General features: G+C 57.1%; 1 protein-coding gene across 2 annotated transcripts in view; it reads right to left on the reverse strand.

The window, feature by feature from the left end:
- The window catches only part of LOC140396347 (carbohydrate sulfotransferase 1), a 48,743-nt gene that overhangs the window by 15,329 nt on the left and 9,974 nt on the right, over nt 1–23,440 (reverse strand). The window contains exon 2 of one of the 2 annotated variants that reach the window (XM_072484890.1): nt 17,885–17,903. The exons of the other annotated variant lie outside the window; for it this stretch is intronic. Within the exon in view, the coding sequence (XP_072340991.1) occupies nt 17,885–17,903 (19 nt within the window). The remainder of the gene's footprint in view (nt 1–17,884; nt 17,904–23,440) is intronic. 2 annotated transcript variants of the gene reach the window in all.

The raw sequence follows: 23,440 nt of genomic DNA on the forward strand, positions 1-23,440 counted from the left end.
GTGTGCTGTTCTGGTCTCTTTATCTGAGGAAGGATGTTCTTGCTCTGGAAGGAGTGCAGCGAAGGTTTACCAGGCTGAGTGAGATAGCGGGACTGACGTATGGGGGGAGATTGAATCGTTTAGGATTGTATTCGGTGGAGTTCAGAAGAATGAGGGGGATCTCATAGAAACCTATAATATTCTAACAGGACTAGACAGGGTAGAAATGCAGGACAGATGTTCTCAATGGTGGGTGTGTCCAGAAACAGGGGCGAGATTCTCCGACCCCCCGCCGGGTCAGAGAATCGCCGGGGGCTGGCGTGAATCCCGCCCCCGCCGGTTGCCGAATTCTCCGGCACCGGATATTCGGCGGGGGCGGGAATAGCGCCGCGCCGGTTGGCCGCCCCCCCCCCACCCCCCTGATTCTCTGGCCCGCGTGGGCCGATGTCCCGCTGCTAAAATGCCTGTCCCGCCAGCGTAGATTAAACCACCTACCTTACCGGCGGGACAAGGCGGCGCGGGCGGGCTCCGGGGGGTGCCTCCACGGTGGCCTGGCCCGCGATCGGGGCCCACCGATCCGCGGGCGGGCCTGTGCCGTGGGAGCACTCTTTCCCTTCCGCCTTCGCCACAGTCTCCACCATGGCGGAGGCGGAAGAGACTCCCTCCACTGCGCATGCGCGGGAATGCCGTCAGCGGCCGCTAACGCTCCCGCGCATGTGCTGCCCGGAGATGTCATTTCCGCGCCAGCTGGCGGGGCACCAAAGGCCTTTTCCGCCAGCTGGTGGGGCAGAAATTCGTCCGGCGCGGGCCTAGCCCCTTAAGGTTGGGGCTCGGCCCCCCCAAAATGCGGAGCATTACGCTCCTTTGGGGTGGCGCGATGCCCGACTGATTTGCGCCATTCTGGGCGCCAGTCGGCAGACATCGCGCCGATACCGTAGAATTTCACCCTTGGGGTGGGATTCTCCGACCCCCGGCCGGGTCGGAGAATCATCGGGGGGGGGGGGGTCGTGAATTCTGACCCCGTTGGCTGCTGAATTCACCGATCACGCCGATACCGGAGAATTTCGCCCCAGGATTCACAATCTGAGGATGCAATGGGTAGACTATTTAGGACAGAGAGGAGGAGAAATTTCTTCACCAGAGAGTGGTCGGCCTGTGGAAATCATTACCACAGGAAGTAGTTGAGGCCAAAACATTGCATTTTTTCAAGAAGCAGTTACATAAAGCACTGAGGGCGAAGGGGATTAAAGGATATGGGTGGAAAGTGGGATTAGGCTATTGAGTTGGATGATCAGCTACTCAGGGGCAGTTGCTCATACAGTCTAAGATGGAAAATGAAACCCACACAAACACTCTGCTGACGTCACTACAGATCATACGCTACATGATGTTCCATCAGCCGGGATGTATTTTCTGATACATAACAATAATAATTTTAAACCATACTAATAAATATGAGTGTTACATCAAATTTAAGTTCAGTTTTAATTAAATGTCGCTGTCCTAGGCGCAAGGCAATGGCACTAAATCTAAAGTAAAACAAGATATTACATGAGGTTAAAACCACACCGATTTACAACACAGAGGGTGATTTTTCAGACCATATTTCATGCCCTGGCTCCTTCCGAGACGAACCCCAAACTAGTCCCACTGCCCACCATCTCCCCTCAACCCTGGATCAGCCCTGATCTAATCCCATTCTCTCTCTTTCGCCCTGTTTCTTTCACTGTTTCAGTCTATCCTTCTCCTCATTGAACAACCTGTCCACCCCGGAGCTGAGTGCTCAGGAACATTTCCTGCCACAATGTAATCTGTCCCTGCCCTTACTGCTCTCTGTCCCTGAACCCCTCAGCTATGTGTCTCACACCCGCGTCCTCTCAAAGTCCTGGATTTAACACTAGATTCTTCTTTAGATTCTCAGGGATTTATTCTCTGGTACGTAACAGTAATAAAAAATTTAATTAAAACCTTGAATAATAAACATAATTACAAGAATGCTACCATCAAATTTAAGTTCAGTTTTAATTAAATGTTGCCATCCCAGGAGCAAGGCACTAAATTTAAAGTCAAATAAAACATTACACGAGGTTAACCCCATGGATTTGCACACTGATCTAGGGGGCGGGATTCGCCCCTACCTGGCGGAGCAGGGGGTTCCGGCGTAATGGAGTGGCGGGAACCACTCCGGCGTTGGGCCGTCTCCGCACCTTTAGGGGCCAAGCCCTCACTTTGAGGGGCGAGGCCCGCGCCGGAGTGGTTTGGCTCCGCCGGCTGGCGGGAAAGGCCTTTGGCGCCAAGCCAGCCGGCGCCGAAAGGACTTCGCCGGGCGACGCATGCGCGGGAGCGTCAGCGGCTGCTGATGTCATCCCCGCTCATGCGCAGGGGAGGGGGTCTCTTCCGCCTCTGCCACAGTGAAGACCATGGCGAAGGCGGAAGAAAAAGAGTGCCCCCACGGCACAGGCCCGCCCGCGGATCGGTGGGCCCCGATCGCGGGCCAGGCCACCGTGGGGGCACCCCCCGGGGCCAGATCGCCCTGCGCCCCCCCAGGACCCCGGAGCCCGCCCGCGCCGCCTCTGTCCCGCCGGTAAGAGAGGTGGTTTAATCCACGCCGGCAGGACTGGCATGCCAACAGTGGGACTTCGGCCCATCTCGGGCCGGAGAATGGGCGGGGTGGGCCCGCCGACCGGCGCGGCGCGATTCCCGCCCCCGCCGAATCTCTGGTGGGTGAGACTTCGGGACACGGCGGGGGCGGGATTCACGCCAGCCCCCGGTGATTCTCCGACCCGGCGTGGTGTCGGAGAATCCCGCCCCAGGTCTCCTCTGATCTGGAGGGTGGTGAATCAATTCAAGGGGCAATTAGGCAATAGTTTGGCCCAATGATTGTTACAGAGAATTCCTCTCACCTGTACCAGTGACTAATCTTGTATATCCCACACTGCTAAACAGAGAGAGATGATGATCCAACTATCCACTTCTACAGGTATGATTTTAGCTTTTGATGACAAAATCATTAACATAAACTCCAGTTTGCTAGGAATTTTATTTATTTACAACTTTGTAACAAGAAACCTGGCAAAGCGCATCCGCATTGTCACAGCTTTGGGGGTTGCACAAGTTATCTCTTAAATCTCAGAAGAAGCATTCTGACTACAGTCACCCACAAACAAACACCCACACAACACTCCCCACACCCCCACACACAACACTCCCCACCCCCCACACACAACCGCACAACACTCCCCACACCCCCACACACAACACTCCCCACCCCCCACACACAACCGCACAACACACCCCACACACAACACTCCCCACCCCCACACACACCCACACAACACTCCCCACACCCCCACACACAACACTCCCCACCCCCACACACACCCACACAACACTCCCCACACCCCCACACACAACACTCCCACCCCCCACACTCAACTCCCACCCCCCCCACACACACACAGATACACCCACACAACACTCCCCACACCCCCACACACAACACTCCCCACCCCCCACACACAACCGCACAACACACCCCACACCCCCACACACAACACTCCCCACCCCCCACACACACCCACACAACACTCCCCACACCCCCACACACAACACTCCCACCCCCCCACACACAACTCCCACCCCCCCCACACACACACAGATACACCCACACAACACTCCCCACACACACCCACACACAAAACACTCCCCCCCACACACACACAGATGCACACACACAACATTCCCCCCCACACACACACAGATACACACACACAACACCCCCCACCCCCCAGACACACACACAGATACACACACACAACACTCCCCACACACACCCACACACAAAACACTCCCCCCGCACCCACCAACACTCCCCACCCCCCCACACACACACAACACTCCCCAACCCCCACACATACACAAACACTCCCACCCCCCCACACACACACACAGATACACACACACAACAATCCCCACCCCCCAACAACACCCACACAACACTCCCCCCCCCACACACAGATACACACACACAACACTCCCCATCCCCCCCACACACACACAGATACACAGACACAACACTCCCCACCCCCCAACAACACCCACACAACACTCCCCACCCCCACACACACCCACACAGATACACACACACACAGCACTCCCCACCCACACACTGATACACACAGACACACCCACACAACACTCCCCAACCCCCCACACACACCCACACAGAGATACACACACACACAGATATACCCACAGAACACCCTCCACCCCCACCCACAGATACACACACACGCACACCCACACAACACTCCCCACCCCCACACACCCGCAGACACACACACACGCACACCCACACAACACTCCCCACCCACCCGCAGATACACACACAGACACACCAACACAAAACTCCCCACCCCCACACACAGACACACCCACACAATACTCCCCCCTACACACAGACAACCCACACAACATTCCCCACCCCCACACAAACCCACCCACAGATACACACACACAGACACACACACACAGCACTCCCCCCCCACACACACACACCCACAGATACACACACATTGACACCCACAACACTCCCCACCCCCCACACACAGACTCACACACACAGACACACCCACAAAACACTCCTCCACACCCACCCACACACAGATACACCCCCACAACACTCCCCACACCCCCACTCAAACACAGACATCCATGCCCACACAGACACAAACACACCACGCGCACATAAACACCGCGCTCTCTCTCACACACACACACCAATACCCACACAGGCACACACTCCCACATCTAAATATTCCCCCACACATACACCCTCACACACACCCATATACCATATACCTCACACGCACCCACAAAGGCACAGCCACAAAAACACACTCCCACAAACCACACCCACCCCACAGATACCCACAGACATAAGCACACACATACTAAGCTACGGATACCTACATCCACACACACATCCCCACACACACACACACAGGCTAACAAACTCACGCTCACACACCCAAATGCCCACAACCATCTTCACCTGTGTATGCCCACAACCGCACACACATACATCCCACACACACCGACACTGAAACCCACAAAGACAAACACACACCCTCACACTCACACACCCACTCATATGCTCACACACACATACTCACACACTCATACACACACCCGCACACCTCCTCACACACACCCACACCCACAAACATACCCCGCCACACACACCCACAGATAATGACACAGGCATGAAAACACAGACACACACAGACACACACAGTCATGCAGACACTCATGCACACAGACACTGCACAAGCATCCTCACAGAGACACACCCACAATCATACACCGAAAGACACACACTAACATACATAGACACACACACACATACACTGAGACATGTCATGTGAGAGTCCCTTTAAGAAAAGTGTGTTTCATCAAATGGCTGCAGTGATGTCATTGTGTGGGTGGAGCTGGGCTTTGCTATGCTTTTACTATTGTTTTGAGCTGAAAGCTGTTTTTGACTCTGAGTTTAGTTTTGCTTTCAGTTGGAGAGCTGCATCCAAACCAAGCAGGTGTATGTTTGATCTCTCTGCATGATAAAGAATGTCTCCAGATCACTTGAGGATTTCCAATACCTGTTTCTGTAGAGAATTTAAACTATGGTCTTTGTTTAAAAAGGGTTTAACTTATGGATGTTGTTAGAAATCGTATTAAGGGTTATGTATAGAGTACTGTATCTTTTGGGAGGTTATCAGGATTGGTAGTTGATAAACTGTTTACTGTGTGTTTATAAAATGTTAACTGGATTCATAGAAGAAACATTGTTTTTGTTTAAAATTCTCTGCTTTTAGTTCTCTGTTGCATCACACCTGGAAAGTGGGCCGTGTGCTCCCCATAACCAAAATCTATTCAAAGTTGTGGGTCAGGTGAACTCCATGATATACTTTGGTGTTCTCTAAACCCTGGCCCATAATAGACACACACGCACACACTGAGATACGTGCAGGCACATACCAAAACAGACTCTCGCGCAACCAGACACACAGACACACAGACACAGACCATACACATGGATGAATTGATGTACACACACAGACAGAAACACAAACACACATACACACAGTGGGATACATCAACACAGTCAGACACAAACAGATAAACACAGGCAACCACAGACACAGACCATAACACCGACTCATCCACAAAAAGACTCAACTACACACACAATGCACTCTGGGGGCGATTCTCCGAGCCCCACGCTGGGCCGGAGAATCACCGCAACCGCGCCACAACGCCCTGATGCCGGCGCGCGATTCTCCGAGGTGCGGAGAATCGGCGCCATTTGCGCCGGCGTGTTTGGCGCAGCGCCGTGGGCCGCTGGAATCGGCGGGGCCGCCGATTCTCCGGCCCGGATGCCGAGCAGCCGCCCCGATATGACAGAGTTCCGCCGGCGCCATTCACCCCTGGTCGTTGCCGGCGTGAACTCTGCGGGAACGCTCGGGGGGGGGCGGCCTGTGGGTGGGGGAGAGGGGGCTCCTTCACCGGGGGGGGCCTCCGATGGGGTCTGGCCTGCGATCGGGGCCCACCAATCGGCGAGCCGGCCTCTCCCCCACCCCGGGCCTACTTTCCAGCGCGGCCGGTCCCTGAACAGCGACCCCATGTTGGGTCGGGGCCGGCGCACGTAAGAAGTTCCCCGCGCATGCGCAGGATGGCATGGCCCAATTGCGCATGTATGGGTTGGCACGGCGAGGCGGGAGCGACGGCGCGAACACTTGGCCTCCATATCGGAGAATCGCCCCCTCTCTCTCGCACACACATACAAACTCTCACAAACAAACAGATCTCTCTCAGACACACACTCACATGCAAACATACCCCCCAACGTACACCCTCGCACACACCCCATGCACAAGCCAATGCACGCAAATGCAGACGCACACACGTCAACGCACACAGGCACCCATTTACATGCATACAGACACATACGCAGACATACACACACATAGACATGCGTACAAACAATTGCAGACCTACACAGACGCATATACAAATTTATACAGACAGACACATACACAGACATGCACACACCAACACACACAGATGCATAAACACAGACACGAATACAGAGACAGACACAGGCACACACAGATATGCACACCAGTATGGACAGATGCACAAGCACAGGCACATACGCGCAAACATTGACATTGTTAGGATACCGGACCAAGCCCCAATTTTTGTTAGGATATCGGACGAGAAATCCCAAATAATCTGCAACTTGTAAAACTGTGAGGAAAGGGTACTTCACCCCAGGAGTGATTACACTGACCAATTGGTATATTTTATGTTAAAACAAACTTTTAATTTCAACACATTAACATCAAAGGAACAGCTTTTACAGTTAAATAGTTAAATAATTAAGGAAAATGAAAAACATTAACTTTTGCTATATCCTAACCAAGCAACCCAATATAGCTCAAATGCCGCTTATAAATAAAGTTAGGCAGGTTTATTTGTTCTCCTCTGTGTAGAGAGTCTACAGAGAGACCCTTTCAGAAACAACCTGAAAATCCTTCTGGCTTGTCAGGCTCAAATCCTATGGCAAAACTGCCAAAACTACAGACAGACCTGGCTCCTCCCATTAATTACACCACCTGTATCCCACTGAGATGTCCCATGACCTGCTTAGCTAGGACTAAAGATCATCCTTCAAATTATCTACAGCCCAAGGAACTGTTCAAATATAAACAATATTCCATTGTCCATCTATAGGTGAACAAATAAATCGGTAGGGTCAATATTTACCTCACTTTATGACACCTTAATTACAGCTTTAGGAGACACACTGCCTGTATGAATTTTAACCCAGGGTTGTTAATAACATTACTGCAACAAAATATAAAATATATAACAATTTCCTACATTCATCACAACTTGCACACAGACGCATGTGCACACACATATACACAGACACACATTCAAAAGTACATACACACATGCAGACACACATAAAGACTGATATGCACACACACGGATACACATTGGCACAGACACACATATACACACAGAGAGTCACACAGACACCACATACACACACCCAGACATATTCACGCAGACACACACACATTACAGTCACATATATATTATTTTAGTGGTCTTGCAGTGTAGTTAGCCCTCCCTCTTAGCTAGAAGCTTCAGGTTAAAGCCGCAGCAAGGATGACCAAAGAGGGTTTGTTCCTAACATGGCCAGACAGGTTGAGTATCAACTGTTGTAAATCTTTCCAACACCCACCAATGGCAGGCAGTAAGATCGGGAGAGATTCATGGTAAACCATTTATTGGAAGGAGCATTTGATCCATGGCTCCAGATTGCAACATGTAAAAGTGCATGTTGCCACAGCAACCCAAATTCCCTGAGTGAAGTGTAACTCACCCCCACCACCATATTAGGCTAGTCTCATTGTGCCAATTTTGGTGCATATAGTTCCAATCTTCAGCCAGCGGATTGACGCACACTAGCGTTACAGCTGCACTATGTTGGCATAAACAAATCATTAATGTCCCACATGCAGCTGTTCCAGTGGCGCTAATCCTGGAACAAAGTCTCTAATTGATCGTAGTGAGAGGGAAAACTACTGGAAAAAACAACAATACGAGGTACAAAAGAGGAATCTTCTCTCCAGTCCAAGAAATATTTCGACACCTTCATCCTCAGCTTGATTCCATTTGCACAGAGCACCTACACCACCAGGAGGAGAAACATGAGGTCATTCAAATCCTTCAGCATGTTCCACCATTCAACCGGATTATGGCTGGTCTGTATCCCAGCATCATCTAATCACCTGGGTTTCCTAATCATTGATGCAGAAATTTATGAAAATGAAATTTGCTTATTGTCACAAATAGGCTTCAATGAAGTTACTGTGAAAAGCCCCTAGTCACCACATTCCGGCGCCTGTTCGGGGAGGCTGTTACGGGAATTGAACCATGCTGCTGGCCTGCCTTGGTTTCAAAGCCAGCAATTTAGCCCTGTGCTAAACAGCCCCACTATCAATCTTAATATGAAACTTTCATACCTGCCCCAATATTCTTTTTGTGTGGGAGGGGGTTGTGGGGGGTGGGCAGCATTCCAGTTTTCTTTAGTGTAGTGAAAATTGCATTGTACATTGTGTGCACTTGCAGCTACAATATGCACATGTACCAGCAGAGGGAGGCTGCTGGGAAGAGCAAATAGAGGATCCATATTTAACAGCTCATGCGGTACAAATTCTAATTGTCCCTGGCTAAATATAAAAGTGTTTCTATCCAAAGTCTTCACAATTCCCCCAACCTTTTGTGTGAAAAAAAGGCTTCCTGATTTCACCCCTGAACAGACTAGCTCTAATTGTAGGTTTTTAAAAAATAATTTTTATTAAAGGTTTTCATAAAATATCAATAACAAAATGAAAAAGAAATCCAACAGGGTTAAGTACAAAACACAGTCCAGAAAAACAACCCTCCATACCCCCCTCCCCCCTGTACATAAATAATAAATTAACATTAACACCCCGACTTAATACAACAAGTATATACACCCCCTCAGACCCTCCAGTGTAACAAAAACAAAAAAATATAAAGTGACCCCCCCCCCCCCGGGTTGCTGCTGCCATTGACCAATGTCTACCGCTCTGCCAGGAAGTCTAAGAACTGTTGCCACCGCCTAAAGAACCCTTGTACCGACCCTCTCAAGGCGAATTTCACCCTCTCCAATTTAATATATCCCGCCATATCGCTGATCCAGGATTCCACGCTTGGGGGCCTCGCATCCTTCCACTGAAGAAGGATCCTTCGCCGGGCTACCAGGGAAGCAAAGGCCAGAATTCCGGCCTCTTTCGCCTCCTGCACTCCCGGCTCCTCTGCCACCCCAAATATCGCGAGCCCCCAGCCCGGTTTGACCCTGGATCCTACCACCCTCGACACCGTCCTCACTACGCCCTTCCAAAATTCCTCCAGCGCTGGGCATGCCCAGAATATATGGGTGTGATTTGCTGGGCTCCCTGAGCACCTAACACACCTGTCCTCACCCCCAAAGAACTGGCTCATCCTTGTCCCGGTCATGTGTGCCTTGTGCAGCACCTTAAATTGTATGAGGCTGAGCCTCGCGCACGATGAGGAAGAGTTCACCCTCCCTAGGGCATCTGCCCACGTCCCTTCCTCAATTTCCTCTCCCAACTCCTCCTCCCACTTACCTTTTACCTCCACCACCGAGGCCTCCTCCTCCTCCTGCATCACCTGGTAAGTTTCCGAGATCTTTCCCACTCCCACCCACCCCGAGAGCACCCTGTCCTGTACTGTGTGTGGCAGTAGCCGCGGGAATTCCACCACCTGTCGTCTGGCGAACGCCCTTACCTGTAAGTACCTGAAGGTGTTCCCCGGGGGGAGCCCGTACTTCTCCTCCAGCTCACCCAAGCTCGTGAACTTCCCGTCCACAAACAGGTCCCCCGGTTTTCGTATCCCTGCCCTGTGCCACCCCGCAAACCGTCCACCTGTTCTTCCTAGGGCGAATCGGTGGTTCCCCTGTAATGGGGTCCCAGCCGAGGCCTCCACTTCCCCCCTGTGCCGCCTCCACTGCCCCCAAACTTTGAGGGCAGCCACCACCACCGGGCTCGTGGTATACCTCCTTGGAGGGAGCGGCAGCAGCGCCGTTGCCAGCGCCCCCAGACTCGTACCCACACAAGACGCCGTCTCCAGCCTCTTCCATGCAGCCCCCTCCCCCTCCATCACCCACTTGGGCACCATCGTCGCATTGGCGGCACAGTCGTATCCACAGAGGTTGGGCAGCGCCAGTCCCCCCCTATCTCTACTCCGCTCCAGGAACACCCTTCTCACCCTCGGAGTCCCTCGCACCCACACAAACCCCATTATATTCCTGTTAACCCGCCTGAAAAAAGCCTTCGGGATAAACACGGGGAGGCACTGGAACAGGAACAAAAACCTTGGGAGCACCGTCATTTTGATTGACTGCGCCCTACCCGCCAAGGACAGCGGCAACGCGTCCCACCTCTTGAACTCCTCCTCCATTTGCTCCACCAGCCTTGTAAAATTAAGCCTATGCAGGGCCCCCCAGCTCCCGGCCACCTGGACTCCCAGATACCTGAAGCTCCTCTCCGCCTTTTTTAGTGGGAGCTCGCCAATCCCCCTCTCCTGGTCCCCGAGCTGAACTACGAACAGCTCGCTCTTCCCCATATTGAGCTTGTACCCCGAAAAGTCCCCGAATTCCCTAAGAATCCTCATTACCTCCGGCATTCCTCCCACCGGGTCCGTCACATACAGCAGCAGGTCGTCCGCATAAAGCAACACCCTATGCTCCTCCCCACCCCGCACCAACCCCCTCCAGTTCCTTGACTCTCTCAGTGCCATAGCCAGGGGTTCAATCGCCAGTGCGAAGAGCAGGGGGGACAGGGGACACCCCTGTCTCGTCCCTCGGTGCAACCGAAAGTACTCGGACCTCCTCCTATTTGTGGCCACACTCTCCATCGGGACCTCATACAACAGCCTAACCCACCTGACAAACCCCTCCCCAAACCCGAACCTCTTCAGCACCTCCCACAGGTACCCCCACTCTACCGTTTCGAAGGCTTTCTCAGCGTCCATCGCCACCACTATCTCCGCCTCCCCCTCCCTCGCCGGCATCATGATAACGTTCAAAAGCCTCCGCACATTCGCGTTCAACTGTCTCCCCTTCACAAACCCCGTCTGGTCTTCATGGATGATCTGCGGCACACAATCCTCAATCCTCGTGGCTAAGACCTTCACCAGCACCTTGGCATCTACATTTAGCAAGGAAATCGGTCTGTAAGACCCACATTGCAGGGGATCCTTGTCCCGCTTCAGGATCAAGATCAGTGCCCGGGACATCGTCGGGGGCAAGGCCCCCCACTCCCTTGCCTCATTGAAGGTCCTAACCAGCAACGGGCCCAACAATGCCTTTTCCCCATACTCGTAAATCGCCCCTGGGCCTTCCTCCTCTGCACTTGAATTTGTCCTGGAGGCTACGCCTCTTCCTCAACAATCCTTCCTCGGGCTCCTCCGCATACCTCCTGTCTACCCTCACCATCTCCCCCACCAGCCTCTCCCTCTCCCCCCACTCCTTGTGGGCCCTAATGGAGATCAGCTCTCCCCTCACCACCGCATTCAGTGCCTCCCATACAATCCGCACTCGGACCTCCCCGTCCTCGTTGGTCTCCAGGTACCTCTCTATACTTCCTCGGACCCGCTTGCTCACTTCCTCGTCCGCCAACAGCCCCACCTCCAAGCGCCACAGCGGGCGCTGGTCCCTCTCCTCCCCCATCTCTAAGTCCACCCAATGCGGGTCGTGGTCCGAAATGGCTATTGCCGAATACTCAGTATCCTCTACTCTCGCTATCAGCGCCCTACTCAAGATGAAAAAGTCGATTCGGGAATAAGCCTTATGGACATGTGAGAAGAATGAAAATTCCCTAGCCCCCGGTCTTGCAAATCTCCAAGGGTCCACCCCTCCCATCTGGTCCATAAACCCCCTCAGCACTCTAGCCACCGCCGGCTTCCTACCCGTCCTAGACCTGGACCGATCCAGTGCCGGATCCAGCACCGTGTTAAAGTCTCCCCCCATTATCAGGCTCCCCACTTCCAAGTCTGGGATCCAACCCAACATACGCCGCATAAAACCCGCATCGTCCCAGTTCGGAGCATACACATTGACCAGTACCACCCTCTCTCCCTGCAACTTACCACTTACCATTATGTACCTGCCGCCATTATCTGCCACAATGCTCGACGCCTCAAACGACACCTTCTTTCCCACCAAGATTGCCACCCCTCGATTTTTGGCATCCAGCCCCGAGTGAAACACCTGACCTACCCACCCTTTCCTCAGTCTTACCTGGTCTGCCACCTTCAGGCGTGTCTCCTGAAGCATAACCACATCCGCCTTGAGCCCCTTCAGGTGCGCAAATACGCGGGCCCGCTTAACCAGCCCATTCAGTCCCCTTACATTCCAGGTTATCAGCCGGATCAGGGGGCTACCCGCCCCCCTCCCCCGCCGACTAGCCATGACCCTTCCTCGGCCAGCCACGCGCCCGCACTCCACACCCGGCCCGTTCCCCACAGCGGCATACCCCCGTCTCGACCCCCCCCCACTCGCTCCAGCTCCTCCTTGACCATAGCAGCAGCAACTCTGAGGTACCCTCAATAATGATGCTTAGAGATTAAACTGTAAAGAAGGCTTTATTAGGCTAATAACTATGCTACAGATTTGGACGAGAGCTGACTGCTATACAGACCATGAGGCAGGCCTTTATGTATGGCTCCCAGATGGGCGGAGCCAGAGGCGGAGTCCCCAGGGTTCCAAGCCTGGTCTTAATGGGGACTTCACCTTACATGATGATAAGGCAGTAACCGTTCATCACATTCACCCCCTGTTTAAAAAGGAGTCCGGCGGGGGTGAAGTGCCATCATAGATCCATCCGTCTCGGCGGCCGGATCGTCCTCCTCGATCTCCTCAGTTCGGGCGGTGGTGCGGCGGGCACGGACGTCCCGGTTGAGGGCACATCCGGGAGCACAGCGGTCGGAGCTTCGGTCCGGGTCGGGGCAGAGGAACTAGGCAGGGCCGGGGGTAATGGAGCCGGGGCAGAGGAATTAGGCAGGGCCGGGGGTAGCGGAGCCGGCGCCGGCGGGGCGTGTAAAGGGGGGGCGCACGGTAGGAGCTCACCAACGGGTGGTAGGGCCGGAAGGGGGTGTGTTGTAGGGGGCGACGGGTCCTGCAGGGGAGCGGCGCGGGAAGGGGCGTCTGTGCTGGAGGATCCAGCGGGCGCCAGATCCCGGAGGGAAACCGTATCTTGCCTGCCGTCGGAGTACTCCACGTAGGCGTAACTGGGGTTGGCGTGGAGCAGTCGGACCTTTTCAACTAGGGGGTCCGTTTTATGGCTCCTCGCGTGCCTCCGGAGAAAAACAGGTCCCGGAGCCGTCAGCCAAGGTGGAAGCGAGACCCCGGAGGTAGACTTCCTGGGGAAGAGAAACAATCGCTCATGCGGGGTCTCATTTGTGGCCGTGCAGAGGAGTGACCTAATGGAGTGTAGGGCATCGGGTAGGACCTCCTGCCAGCGGGTGGTTGGGAGATTTCTCGACCGCAGGGCCAGAAGGACAGCCTTCCACACGGTCGCGTTCTCCCTCTCCACCTGCCCGTTTCCCCGTGGGTTATAGCTGGTCGTTCTGCTCAAGGCGATGCCTTTGCTGAGCAGATACTGACGCAGTTCATCGCTCATGAACGATGTACCCCGGTCGCTGTGGATATAAGCAGGGAAACCGAACAGGGTGAAGATGCTGTGCCGTGCCTTAATCACCGTGGCTGAGGTCATGTCGGTGCAGGGAATGGCGAATGGGAAACAGGAGAACTCATCGATCACGGTGAGGAAATAGGCATAACGGTTGGTGGACGGGAGGGGCCCCTTGAAGTCCACGCTCAGTCGCTCAAAGGGGCCCGAGGCCTTCACGAGCTGAACCTTGTCTGGCCGATAGAAGTGCGGTTTGCACTCCGCACAGACCTGGCAGGCCCTGACCATGGCCTTGACCTCCTTGGTTGAGTAAGGTAGGTTGCGGGACTTGATGAAATGGACGAGCCGGGTAACCCCCGGGTGGCAGAGGTCATTGTGGATGGCTTGCAGGCGGTCCTCCTGCGCGTTGGCGCATGTGCCGCGGGACAGGGCATCTGGGGGCTCGTTGAGCTCCCCTGGACGATACTTGATATCGTACGAGTAGGTGGAGAGTTCGATCCTCCACCTCAAAATTTTATCGTTTTTTATTTTGCCCCGTTGCGTGTTATCGAACATATAGGCGACCGACCGTTGGTCGGTGACGAGGGTAAACCTCCTACCGGCGAGGTAGTGTCTCCAGCGCCGCACAGCCTCCACAATGGCTTGTGCCTCCTTTTCGACTGCAGAGTGTCGAATCTCGGAGGCGGTGAGGGTTCGGGAGAAGAACGCTACTGGTCTGCCTCCTTGATTGAGGGTAGCAGCCAGGGCGATGTCTGATGCATCGCTCTCTACCTGGAAAGGGATGGTTTCGTCCACCGCGTGCATGGCGGCCTTGATGATGTCGGCCTTGATGCGGTTGAAGGCCAATTGGGCCTCAGCCGAGAGGGGAAAAGTGGTGGGCTTTAGGAGTGGGCGGGCTTTGTCCGCATACTTGGGGACCCACTGGGCGTAATAGGAGAAAAGCCCCAAGCACCGTTTGAGGGCCTTGAGGCTGCGGGGGAGAGGGAGTTTTTAAGGGGGCGCATGCGGTCGGGGTCGGGACCTAGGACCCCGTCTTCCACGACATAGCCGAGGATGGCCAGCCGGGTGGTGTGGAAAACGCATTTGGCCTCGTTATAGGTCAGGTTAAGGGCTCGGGCGGTCTGGAGGAACTTTTTGAGGTTAGTGTCATGGTCCTGCTGATCATGGCCGCAGATGGTGACATTGTCCAAGTACGGGTATGTAGCCCGCAAACCGTACTGGTCCACCATTTGGTCCATCGCCCTTTGAAAGACGGAGACCCCATTTGTGACACCAAAGGGGACCCTGAGGAAGTGGAAGAGCCGGCCGGCTGCTTCGAAGGCAGTATAGGGGCGGTCTTTTGGTCGGATGGGGAGCTGGTGGTAGGCAGATTTGAGGTCGACCGTGGAAAAGACTCGGTATTGGACGATCCGATTTACCATTTCCGCGATGCGAGGAAGGGGGTACGCATCAAGCTGCGTGAATTGGTTTATGGTCTGGCTATAATCCACGACCATCCGTTTCTTCTCCCCGGACCGGACTACCACCACTTGCGCTCTCCAAGGGCTGTTGCTAGCCTCGATGACCCCCTCTCCCAGTAAACGCTGGACCTCTGACTTGATAAAAGCCATATCTTGGGCACTGTAGCGCCGGCTCCTGGTGGCGACGGGCTTACAGTCAGGAGTGAGGTTAGCGAATAGCGAGGGGGGTGCGACTTTCAGTGTCGCAAGGCAGCACACCGTAAGGGGGGGGCAAGGGTCCGCCGAACTTCAGTGTCAAGCTTCGGTGGCTGCACTGGAAATCCAGTCCGAGCAGCAGGGGGGCACAGAGGTGAGGGAGGATATAAAGTTTGAAACGGGTGTATTTGGCACCCTGGATCGAGAGATCCGCAATACAGTACCCCGTGATTTGTACCGAGTGGGACCCAGATGCGAGGGCTATGGTTTGGGATGTGGGATGGGTGCGTAGGGAGCAGCGCCTTACCGTTTCAGGGTGGATAAAGCTCTCCGTGCTCCCGGAGTCGAAGAGGCATGCAGTGCGTGCCCGTTGACCTGGACCTGCATCATGGAGTCCTGCAGGTGTTTTGGCCGAGTTTGATTGAGGGTGATCGCACCCAGTCGCGGGTAATCGGAGTCGTAAAATGGCCGCTGCCGTTGGTCGCACGTGTCGGGTCGAGAAGATGGCCGCCGACCAGATGGCCGCTCCCATGATTCGCACGAGGCTGATGACGCGTCAGAAGAGGACGTGTCGGGTCGGTGCGCAGCAGCATTGCGAGGCCTACGGGCCTGAGAGCCTGATTTTCGGGCCGGCTGTTCTTTGTTTTTCTGGCCCCTGGGTCTGGCCAGGCAGACCCTCGCAAAGTGCCCTTTCTTCCCGCAGTCTCTGCAGATCGCGGAGCGGGCTGGGCAGTGTGGGCGTGGGTGCTGGCCCTGCCCGCAGAAGTAGCAAGGTGTGCCCCCATGGTGAGCGGGTCACCGCGTGGCGCAGGCCTGTAATACGGGCGAGTCTGAGGCAGTCCGGGGGGGGCTGGCAGAGTCCGTGGGGTACGTACCCAAGTTAAGTCGGGCCACCTCCAGCGAGGAGGCGAGCGTTAGCGTCTCCTGGAGGTCTTTTGCCCCGTTTTCGAGCAGTCGCTGCCGGATGTAGGTCGAGCGGATGCCAGACAAGAATCTCTGATGTGCAGGTTCATAGGGACTTCCCCTGTCACATCCTGATGGTCACAGTCCCTGGCCAGCGCGGTGAGTTTCTCAACAAACTCGTCGAGCGATTCCCCCGAGCGCTGCCGGCAGGTAGAGAGCAGATGCCGGGCGTGCACCTCGTTGACGGGTTTGACAAATCGCTTGCGGAGCAACTCAATCGCTTCCTCATAACTCGTCGCCTTTTCGAGCGTGGCGGAGATTCTGTGACTCACCCGGGCGTGGAGTAGACGCAGCTTGCGTGGCCCCAGGATGGGAGTCTCTGCGGAGTCCAGGTAGGCCTCGAAGCACCGCAGCCAGTATTTAAAAATTTCCTTTGCCTCCGGCGTTCGTGCTTCCAGATTGAGCTTCTCTGGTTTTAGGCCTGCGTCCATCCTGAATCTAGTTTAGCCTAATAAATTGAGGTACCCTCAATAATGATGCTTAGAGATTAAACTGTAAAGAAGGCTTTATTAGGCTAATAACTATGCTACAGATTTGGACGAGAGCTGACTGCTATACAGACCATGAGGCAGGCCTTTATGTATGGCTCCCAGATGGGCGGAGCCAGAGGCGGAGTCCCCAGGGTTCCAAGCCTGGTCTTAAAGGGGACATCACCTTACATGATGATAAGGCAGTAACCGTTCATCACAAACTCGATACCCCTCCACCCAACACCCACCCATCGCCCCCCACCCCCCGCCGGCTAGGACCCATCCTAGCTGATTTACTCCCCCCATTGCACGTCGGCAAGTCAGCTGACTCCTGCTGACCCCGGCCACTCCCGCCTCTCCTTCGACTCCATCATTGTGTGGCACACCCTCCTCTCCCGTCCACATCCATAGGCTCTCCCCCTCCCCCTTCTGTTCTAAGCGCGGGAAACAACATTCGCTTCCCCGCCCCCTCCAGTCTTCAGCGCGGGAAAAAGCCCGCGCTTTCCACCTACCAGGCCCCGCCACCTCTGACACAGCTCCTTTTACAGGCCCGGTCCCCTCACCCCTGACTCGGGCCTCCCCCTCCCCGCGGGGTCCCATCTCACTTCCAAGAGCCCCCCCCGACCAACCCAACCAAAACAGTGCCCAACCCGCCCCAGCCACCCTCACCGACCCAAAAGAGAAAAAACACAAAGAAAAAGAAACCCGGCACAATACAAAGGCCCCCCCCTCGAAACAAAAATAAACATAGCATATCAACCGCAGTCCCCAATCGCCCATCCCGACCCACAATCTGTGTCCACCTTCTCGGCCTGAACAAAGGCCCACGCCTCCTCTGGAGACTCAAAATAATGGTGTCGGTCCTTGTAGGTGACCCACAGTCGCGCCGGCTGCAACATGCCAAACTTCTGTGCCCCTTTCTGTGCAGCACCGTCTTCGCTCGATTGTACCCGGCCCTCCTCTTCGCCACCTCCGCACTCCAGTCCTGGTATATCCGAACCTCTGCGTTCTGCTACCTGCTGCTCCTCTCCTTCTTGACCCACCTGAGCACACACTCCCGATCGACGAACCGATGGAACCTCACCAGCATCGCCCGCGGAGGCTCGTTAGCCTTGGGCCTCCTCGCCAGCACTCTAAGGGCCCCTTCCAGCTCCAGGGGCCCCTGGAAGGACCCCCCTCCCATCAGCGAGTTCAACATGGTGACCACATAGGCCCCCACGTCCGGCCCCTCCAGCCCCTCCGGGAGGCCCAGAATCCGCAGATTCTTCCGCCTCGACCGATTCTCCATCTCCTCGAACCGCTCCTGCCATTTCTTGTGGAGCACCTCGTGTGCCTCCACGTTTACCACCAGGCCTAAGATCTCGTCCTCATTGTCAGAGATTTTTTGTCGAGCCTCGCGGATCGCCACTCCCTGGGCCGTCTGTGTCTCCAACAGCTTATCAATAGAAGCCTTCATCGGCTCTAGCAGGTCCGTTTTAATCTCTCTGAAGCAGCGCTGGATACCCTCCTGCTGCTCTTCCGCCCACTGCATCCACGCTGCCTGGTCTCCGCCCGCCGCCATTTTGTCCTTCTTCCCTCGCACCTTCTTCGGGTCCACCACCACCTTTTTTGTCGCCCCGCTCCTAGTTGAAGCCATATACTGACGGGGAGCTGTTGTAGACTCCTTCCCACACCGGGAAACGGCGAAAAAGTTCCGTTGGGGGCCCTGAAAAGAGCCCAAAAGTCCGTTTTTGCGGGAGCCGCCGAATGTGCGACTTAGCTCCGCATAGCCGCAACCGGAAGTCCCCTCTAATTGTAAGGTTAATCACACACCAGAGGAAATAGTTTTCTCTATCTTATCATCGAATTTACAGTGATAGATTTTACAGTGCTGAAGGAGGCTATCCGGCCCATCGAGTCTGTACCGGCCCACACCTCCACCCCACCCCCATTGCCCAGCACCCTTTATCATTTTAAACTCCTTGGTCAGATCACCACTTCATCTTCTATATTGGCAGTGAAGCTGACCGTAGGAAGAAGGTTGATAAAACCCTGATCCATGCTGAATCAATGAGGAAGGACACAGTAAACATTAACTTGAATGATACCAGGAGTGAGAGATTTTGGTAATGGAAGAAAACTCAACAATTTGGGGGAGGATCTACCGACCTCGCAGCGGGCGCAAAAACGAGCGGGCCGCTTAGATCACCGGTGTTGCCAAAATCGAGAACCACGCCTTGCCGAATGGTTTTCAATCTAACCGGCCCGCTCTTGCTGGCGAGTTCCTGTGGCGTGGTGATCAGCAGGGGAGAGGGACCGATTGGCTATCAGGCTGAGATAGGCATGATGGGCTGAAGGGGCCCCTTCATTTCTGTATCATTCCGTGATTCAATTTATCAAATAGGCTTTTGAAAGTCACTTTTGAATCTGCTTCGCTGTACTTCCTCTCTCCCAGCCCACCCCCTCACCCAGCCCCCCTCTTCCAGCACCCCCCCTCTCCCAGCACCCCCCTCTCCCAGCACCCCCCTCTCCCAGCACCCCCCCCTCTCCCAGCACCCCCTCTCCCAGCACCCCCCTCTCCCAACCCCCCCCTCACCCAGCACCCCCTTCTCCCAGCCCCCCTCACCCAGCACACCCTTCTCCCAGCCCCCCCTCACCCAGCCCCACCCTCACCCAGCCCCCCCTCTCCCAGCAACCCACTCTCCCAGCACCCCCCCTCTCCCAGCACCCCTCTCCCAAACCCCCTCACCCAGCACCCCCACTCTCCCAGCACCCCCACTCTCCCAGCAACCCCCCTCTCCCAGCACCCCTGCTCCCAGCAACCCCCCTCTCCCAGCACCCCCACCTCTCCCAGCGCCCTCTCCCAGCACCCCTCTCCCAACCCCCCTCACCCAGCCCCCCCCTTCCAGCACCCCCCTCTCCCAGCACCCCCCTTCCAGCACCCCACTCTCCCAGCACCCCCCTCTCCCAGCACACCCTCTCCCAGCACCCCCCCTCTCCCAACCCCCCCCTCACCCAGCAACCCCTCTCCCAGCACCCCCCTCTCCCAAACCCCCCTCACCCAGCACCCCTCTCCCAGCACCCCCCCTCTCCCAGCACCCCCCCTCTCCCAGCACCCCCTCTCCCAGCACCCCCCTCTCCCAACCCCCCCCTCACCCAGCACCCCCTTCTCCCAGCCCCCCCTCACCCAGCACACCCTTCTCCCAGCCCCCCTCACCCAGCCCCACCCTCACCCAGCCCCCCCTCTCCCAGCAACCCACTCTCCCAGCACCCCCCTCTCCCAGCACCCCTCTACCAACCCCCACCTCACCCAGCACCCCCCTCTCCCAGCACCCCTCTCCCAACCCCCCTCACCCAGCACCCCCACTCTCCCAGCACCCCCCTCTCCCAGCCACCCCCCTCTCCCAACACCCCCCCCTCCCAGCAACCCCCCTCTCCCAGCACCCCAGCTGTCCCAGCGCCCTCTCCCAGCACCCCTCTCCCAACACCCCCCTCTCCCAGCACCCCCTCTCCCAGCACCCCCACCTCTCCCAGCACCCCCCTCTCCCAGCCCCTCCTCATCCAGCCCCACTCCTAGCCCCCCTCACCCAGCACACCCCTCTCCCAGCACCCCCTCTCCCAGCGCCCCCTCTCCCAGCCCCCCCCCTCGCCCAGCACCCCCCTCTACCAGCACACCCCCTCTCCCAGCACCCCCCCTCTCCCAGCACCACCCTCTCCCAGCACCACCCTCTCCCAGCACCCCTCTCCCAACCCCCACCTCACCCAGCACCCCCCTCTCCCAGCACCCCTCTCCCAACCCCCCCTCACCCAGCACCCCCCTCTCCCAGCCCCTCCTTGACCCGCCGACCCCCCAAGCCGCCACCTCTCCCAGCCCCCACCTCTCCCAGACCCCCACCTGCCAGCTCTCCCACCTCACTCAGCACCCCGCTCTCCCAGCGCCCTCTACCAGCAACCCCTCTCCCAGTGCTTCCTCTCCCAGCACCACCTCTCCCAGCATCCATCCTCTCCCAGCCCCCTCCTCTCCCAGCCCCCCTTCTCTCCCAGTGCCCCATCTCCCAGCGCCCCCTCTCCCAGCACCCCTTCTCTCCCAGTGCCCCCTCTCCCAGCACCCCCTCTCCCAGCCCCCCTTCTCTCCCAGTGCCCCCTCTCCCAGCGCCCCCTCTCCCAGCTCTCCTTCTCTCCCAGTGCCCCCTCTCCCAGCACCCCCTCTCCCAGCCCCCTTCCCTCCCAGTGCCCCCTCTCCCAGCGCCCCCTCTCCCAGCACCCCCTCTCCCTGCCCCCTCCTCTCCCAGCCCCCTCCTCTCCCAGCCCCCTCCTCTCCCAGCTCCCCCTCTCCCAGCCCAATCCTCTCCCAACCCCCTCCTTTCCCAGCGCCCCCTCTCCCAGCGCCCCTTCTCTCCCAGTGCCCCCTCTCCCAGCACCACCTCTCCCAGCACCCACCCTCTCCCAGCCCCCTCCTCTCCCAGTGCCCCTTCTCCCAGTACCCCCTCTCCCAGCCCCCCCTCTCCCAGCACCCACCCTCTCCCAGCCCCCCTTCTCTCCCAGTGCCCCCTCTCCCAGCGCCCCCTCTCCCAGTGCCCCCTCTCCCAGCCCCCTCCTCTCCCAGCCCCCTCCTCTCCCAGCCGCCCTTCTCTCCCAGTGTCCCCTCTCTCAGCGCCCCGTCTCCAAGCCCCCCTTCTCTCCCAGTGACCCCTCTCCAAGTGCCCCCTCTCCCAGCCCCCCTTCTCTCCCAGAGCCCCCTCTCCCAGTGCCCCCTCTCCCAGCCCCCGTTCTCTCCCAGTGCCCCCTCTCCCAGTGCCCCCTCTCTCAGCGCCCCCTCTCCCAGCCCCCCTCTCCCAAACCCCCCTCTACCAGCCCCCCTCACTCCCAGCCCCACCTCTCCCAGCCCACCCTCTGTCCCAGCCCCGCTTCTCCCAGCCCCCCTCTCCCAGCCCCCCTCTCCCAGCCCCCCCTCTCCCAGCCCCCCCTCTCCCAGCCCCCCCCTCTCCCAGCCCCCCCTCTCCCAGCCCCCCCTCTCCCAGCCCCCCCTCTCCCAGCCCCCGCTCTCCCAGCCCCCCTCTCCCAGCCCCCCTCTCCCAGCCCCCCTCTCCCAGCCCCCCCCCCTCTCCCAGCCCCCCCTCTCCCAGCCCCCCCTCTCCCAGCCCCCCCTCTCCCAACCCCCCTCTCTCCCAGCCCCCCTCTCTTCCAGCCCCCCTCTCTTCCTGCCCCCCTCTCTCCCAGTACCCCCCTCTCTCCCAGCCCCCCTCCCAACCCCCCTCTCCCATCCCCCCTCTCCCAGCCCCCCCTCTCTCCCAGCCCCCCTCTCTCCCAGCCCCCCACTCCCAGCCCCGCCCCTCTCAGCACCCCCCTCCCAGCACCCCTCTCTCCCAGCAACCCCCCTCTCCAAGCCCCTCCTCTCTCCTAGCCCCTCCTGTCCCAGCACACACACCCTCCCAACCCCCCTCTCCCAGCCCCCCTCCTCTCCCAGCACTCCCCTCCTCTCCCAGCACACACACCCTCCCAACCCCCCTCTCCCAGCCGCCCTTCTCTCCCAGCACCCCCTCCTCTCTCAGCCCCCCTCTCCCAGCCCCGCCCCTCCCGGCACCCCCTCTCCCACCCTCCCATTTTCTCCCAGCACCCCGCTCCTCTCCCAGCGCCCCCCTTCTCTCCCAGCAACCCCCCTCTCCCAGCCCCCTCCTCTTCCAGCCCCCTCTTCTCCCAGCCCCCCCCTCACCCAGCCCCCGTCCTCTCCCAGCCCTCCCAACCCCCCCCCTTTCCCAGCCCCCCCCCCCCCCCATCCTCTCCCAGACCTTCCTCACTCACCCTCCCTTGGTGGCGGACTTACAGACCTTAACAACTCTCTGTTAGAAACATATATTTAGTGAGGCACGATCAATTTGACTGGAGACAAATTTGAATCCAAACTGAGGCTTTATTAGTATCTGATGTGTGGCCTCCCACAGCAGCTGACGAAATGGCTGCGAGCTGGAGGCCACGCATATTTATAACCCAGCTCCTGGGCCCAGGTGAACCTGTAGTGCAGGTTCTACCGTACAACCTCTAATATCAGAACACAGTGGTTTACCACATTCACCCCCTGTTAAAA

Source organism: Scyliorhinus torazame, chromosome 19, assembly GCF_047496885.1.
Source record: "Scyliorhinus torazame isolate Kashiwa2021f chromosome 19, sScyTor2.1, whole genome shotgun sequence".
NCBI classification, from domain to species: domain Eukaryota; kingdom Metazoa; phylum Chordata; class Chondrichthyes; order Carcharhiniformes; family Scyliorhinidae; genus Scyliorhinus; species Scyliorhinus torazame.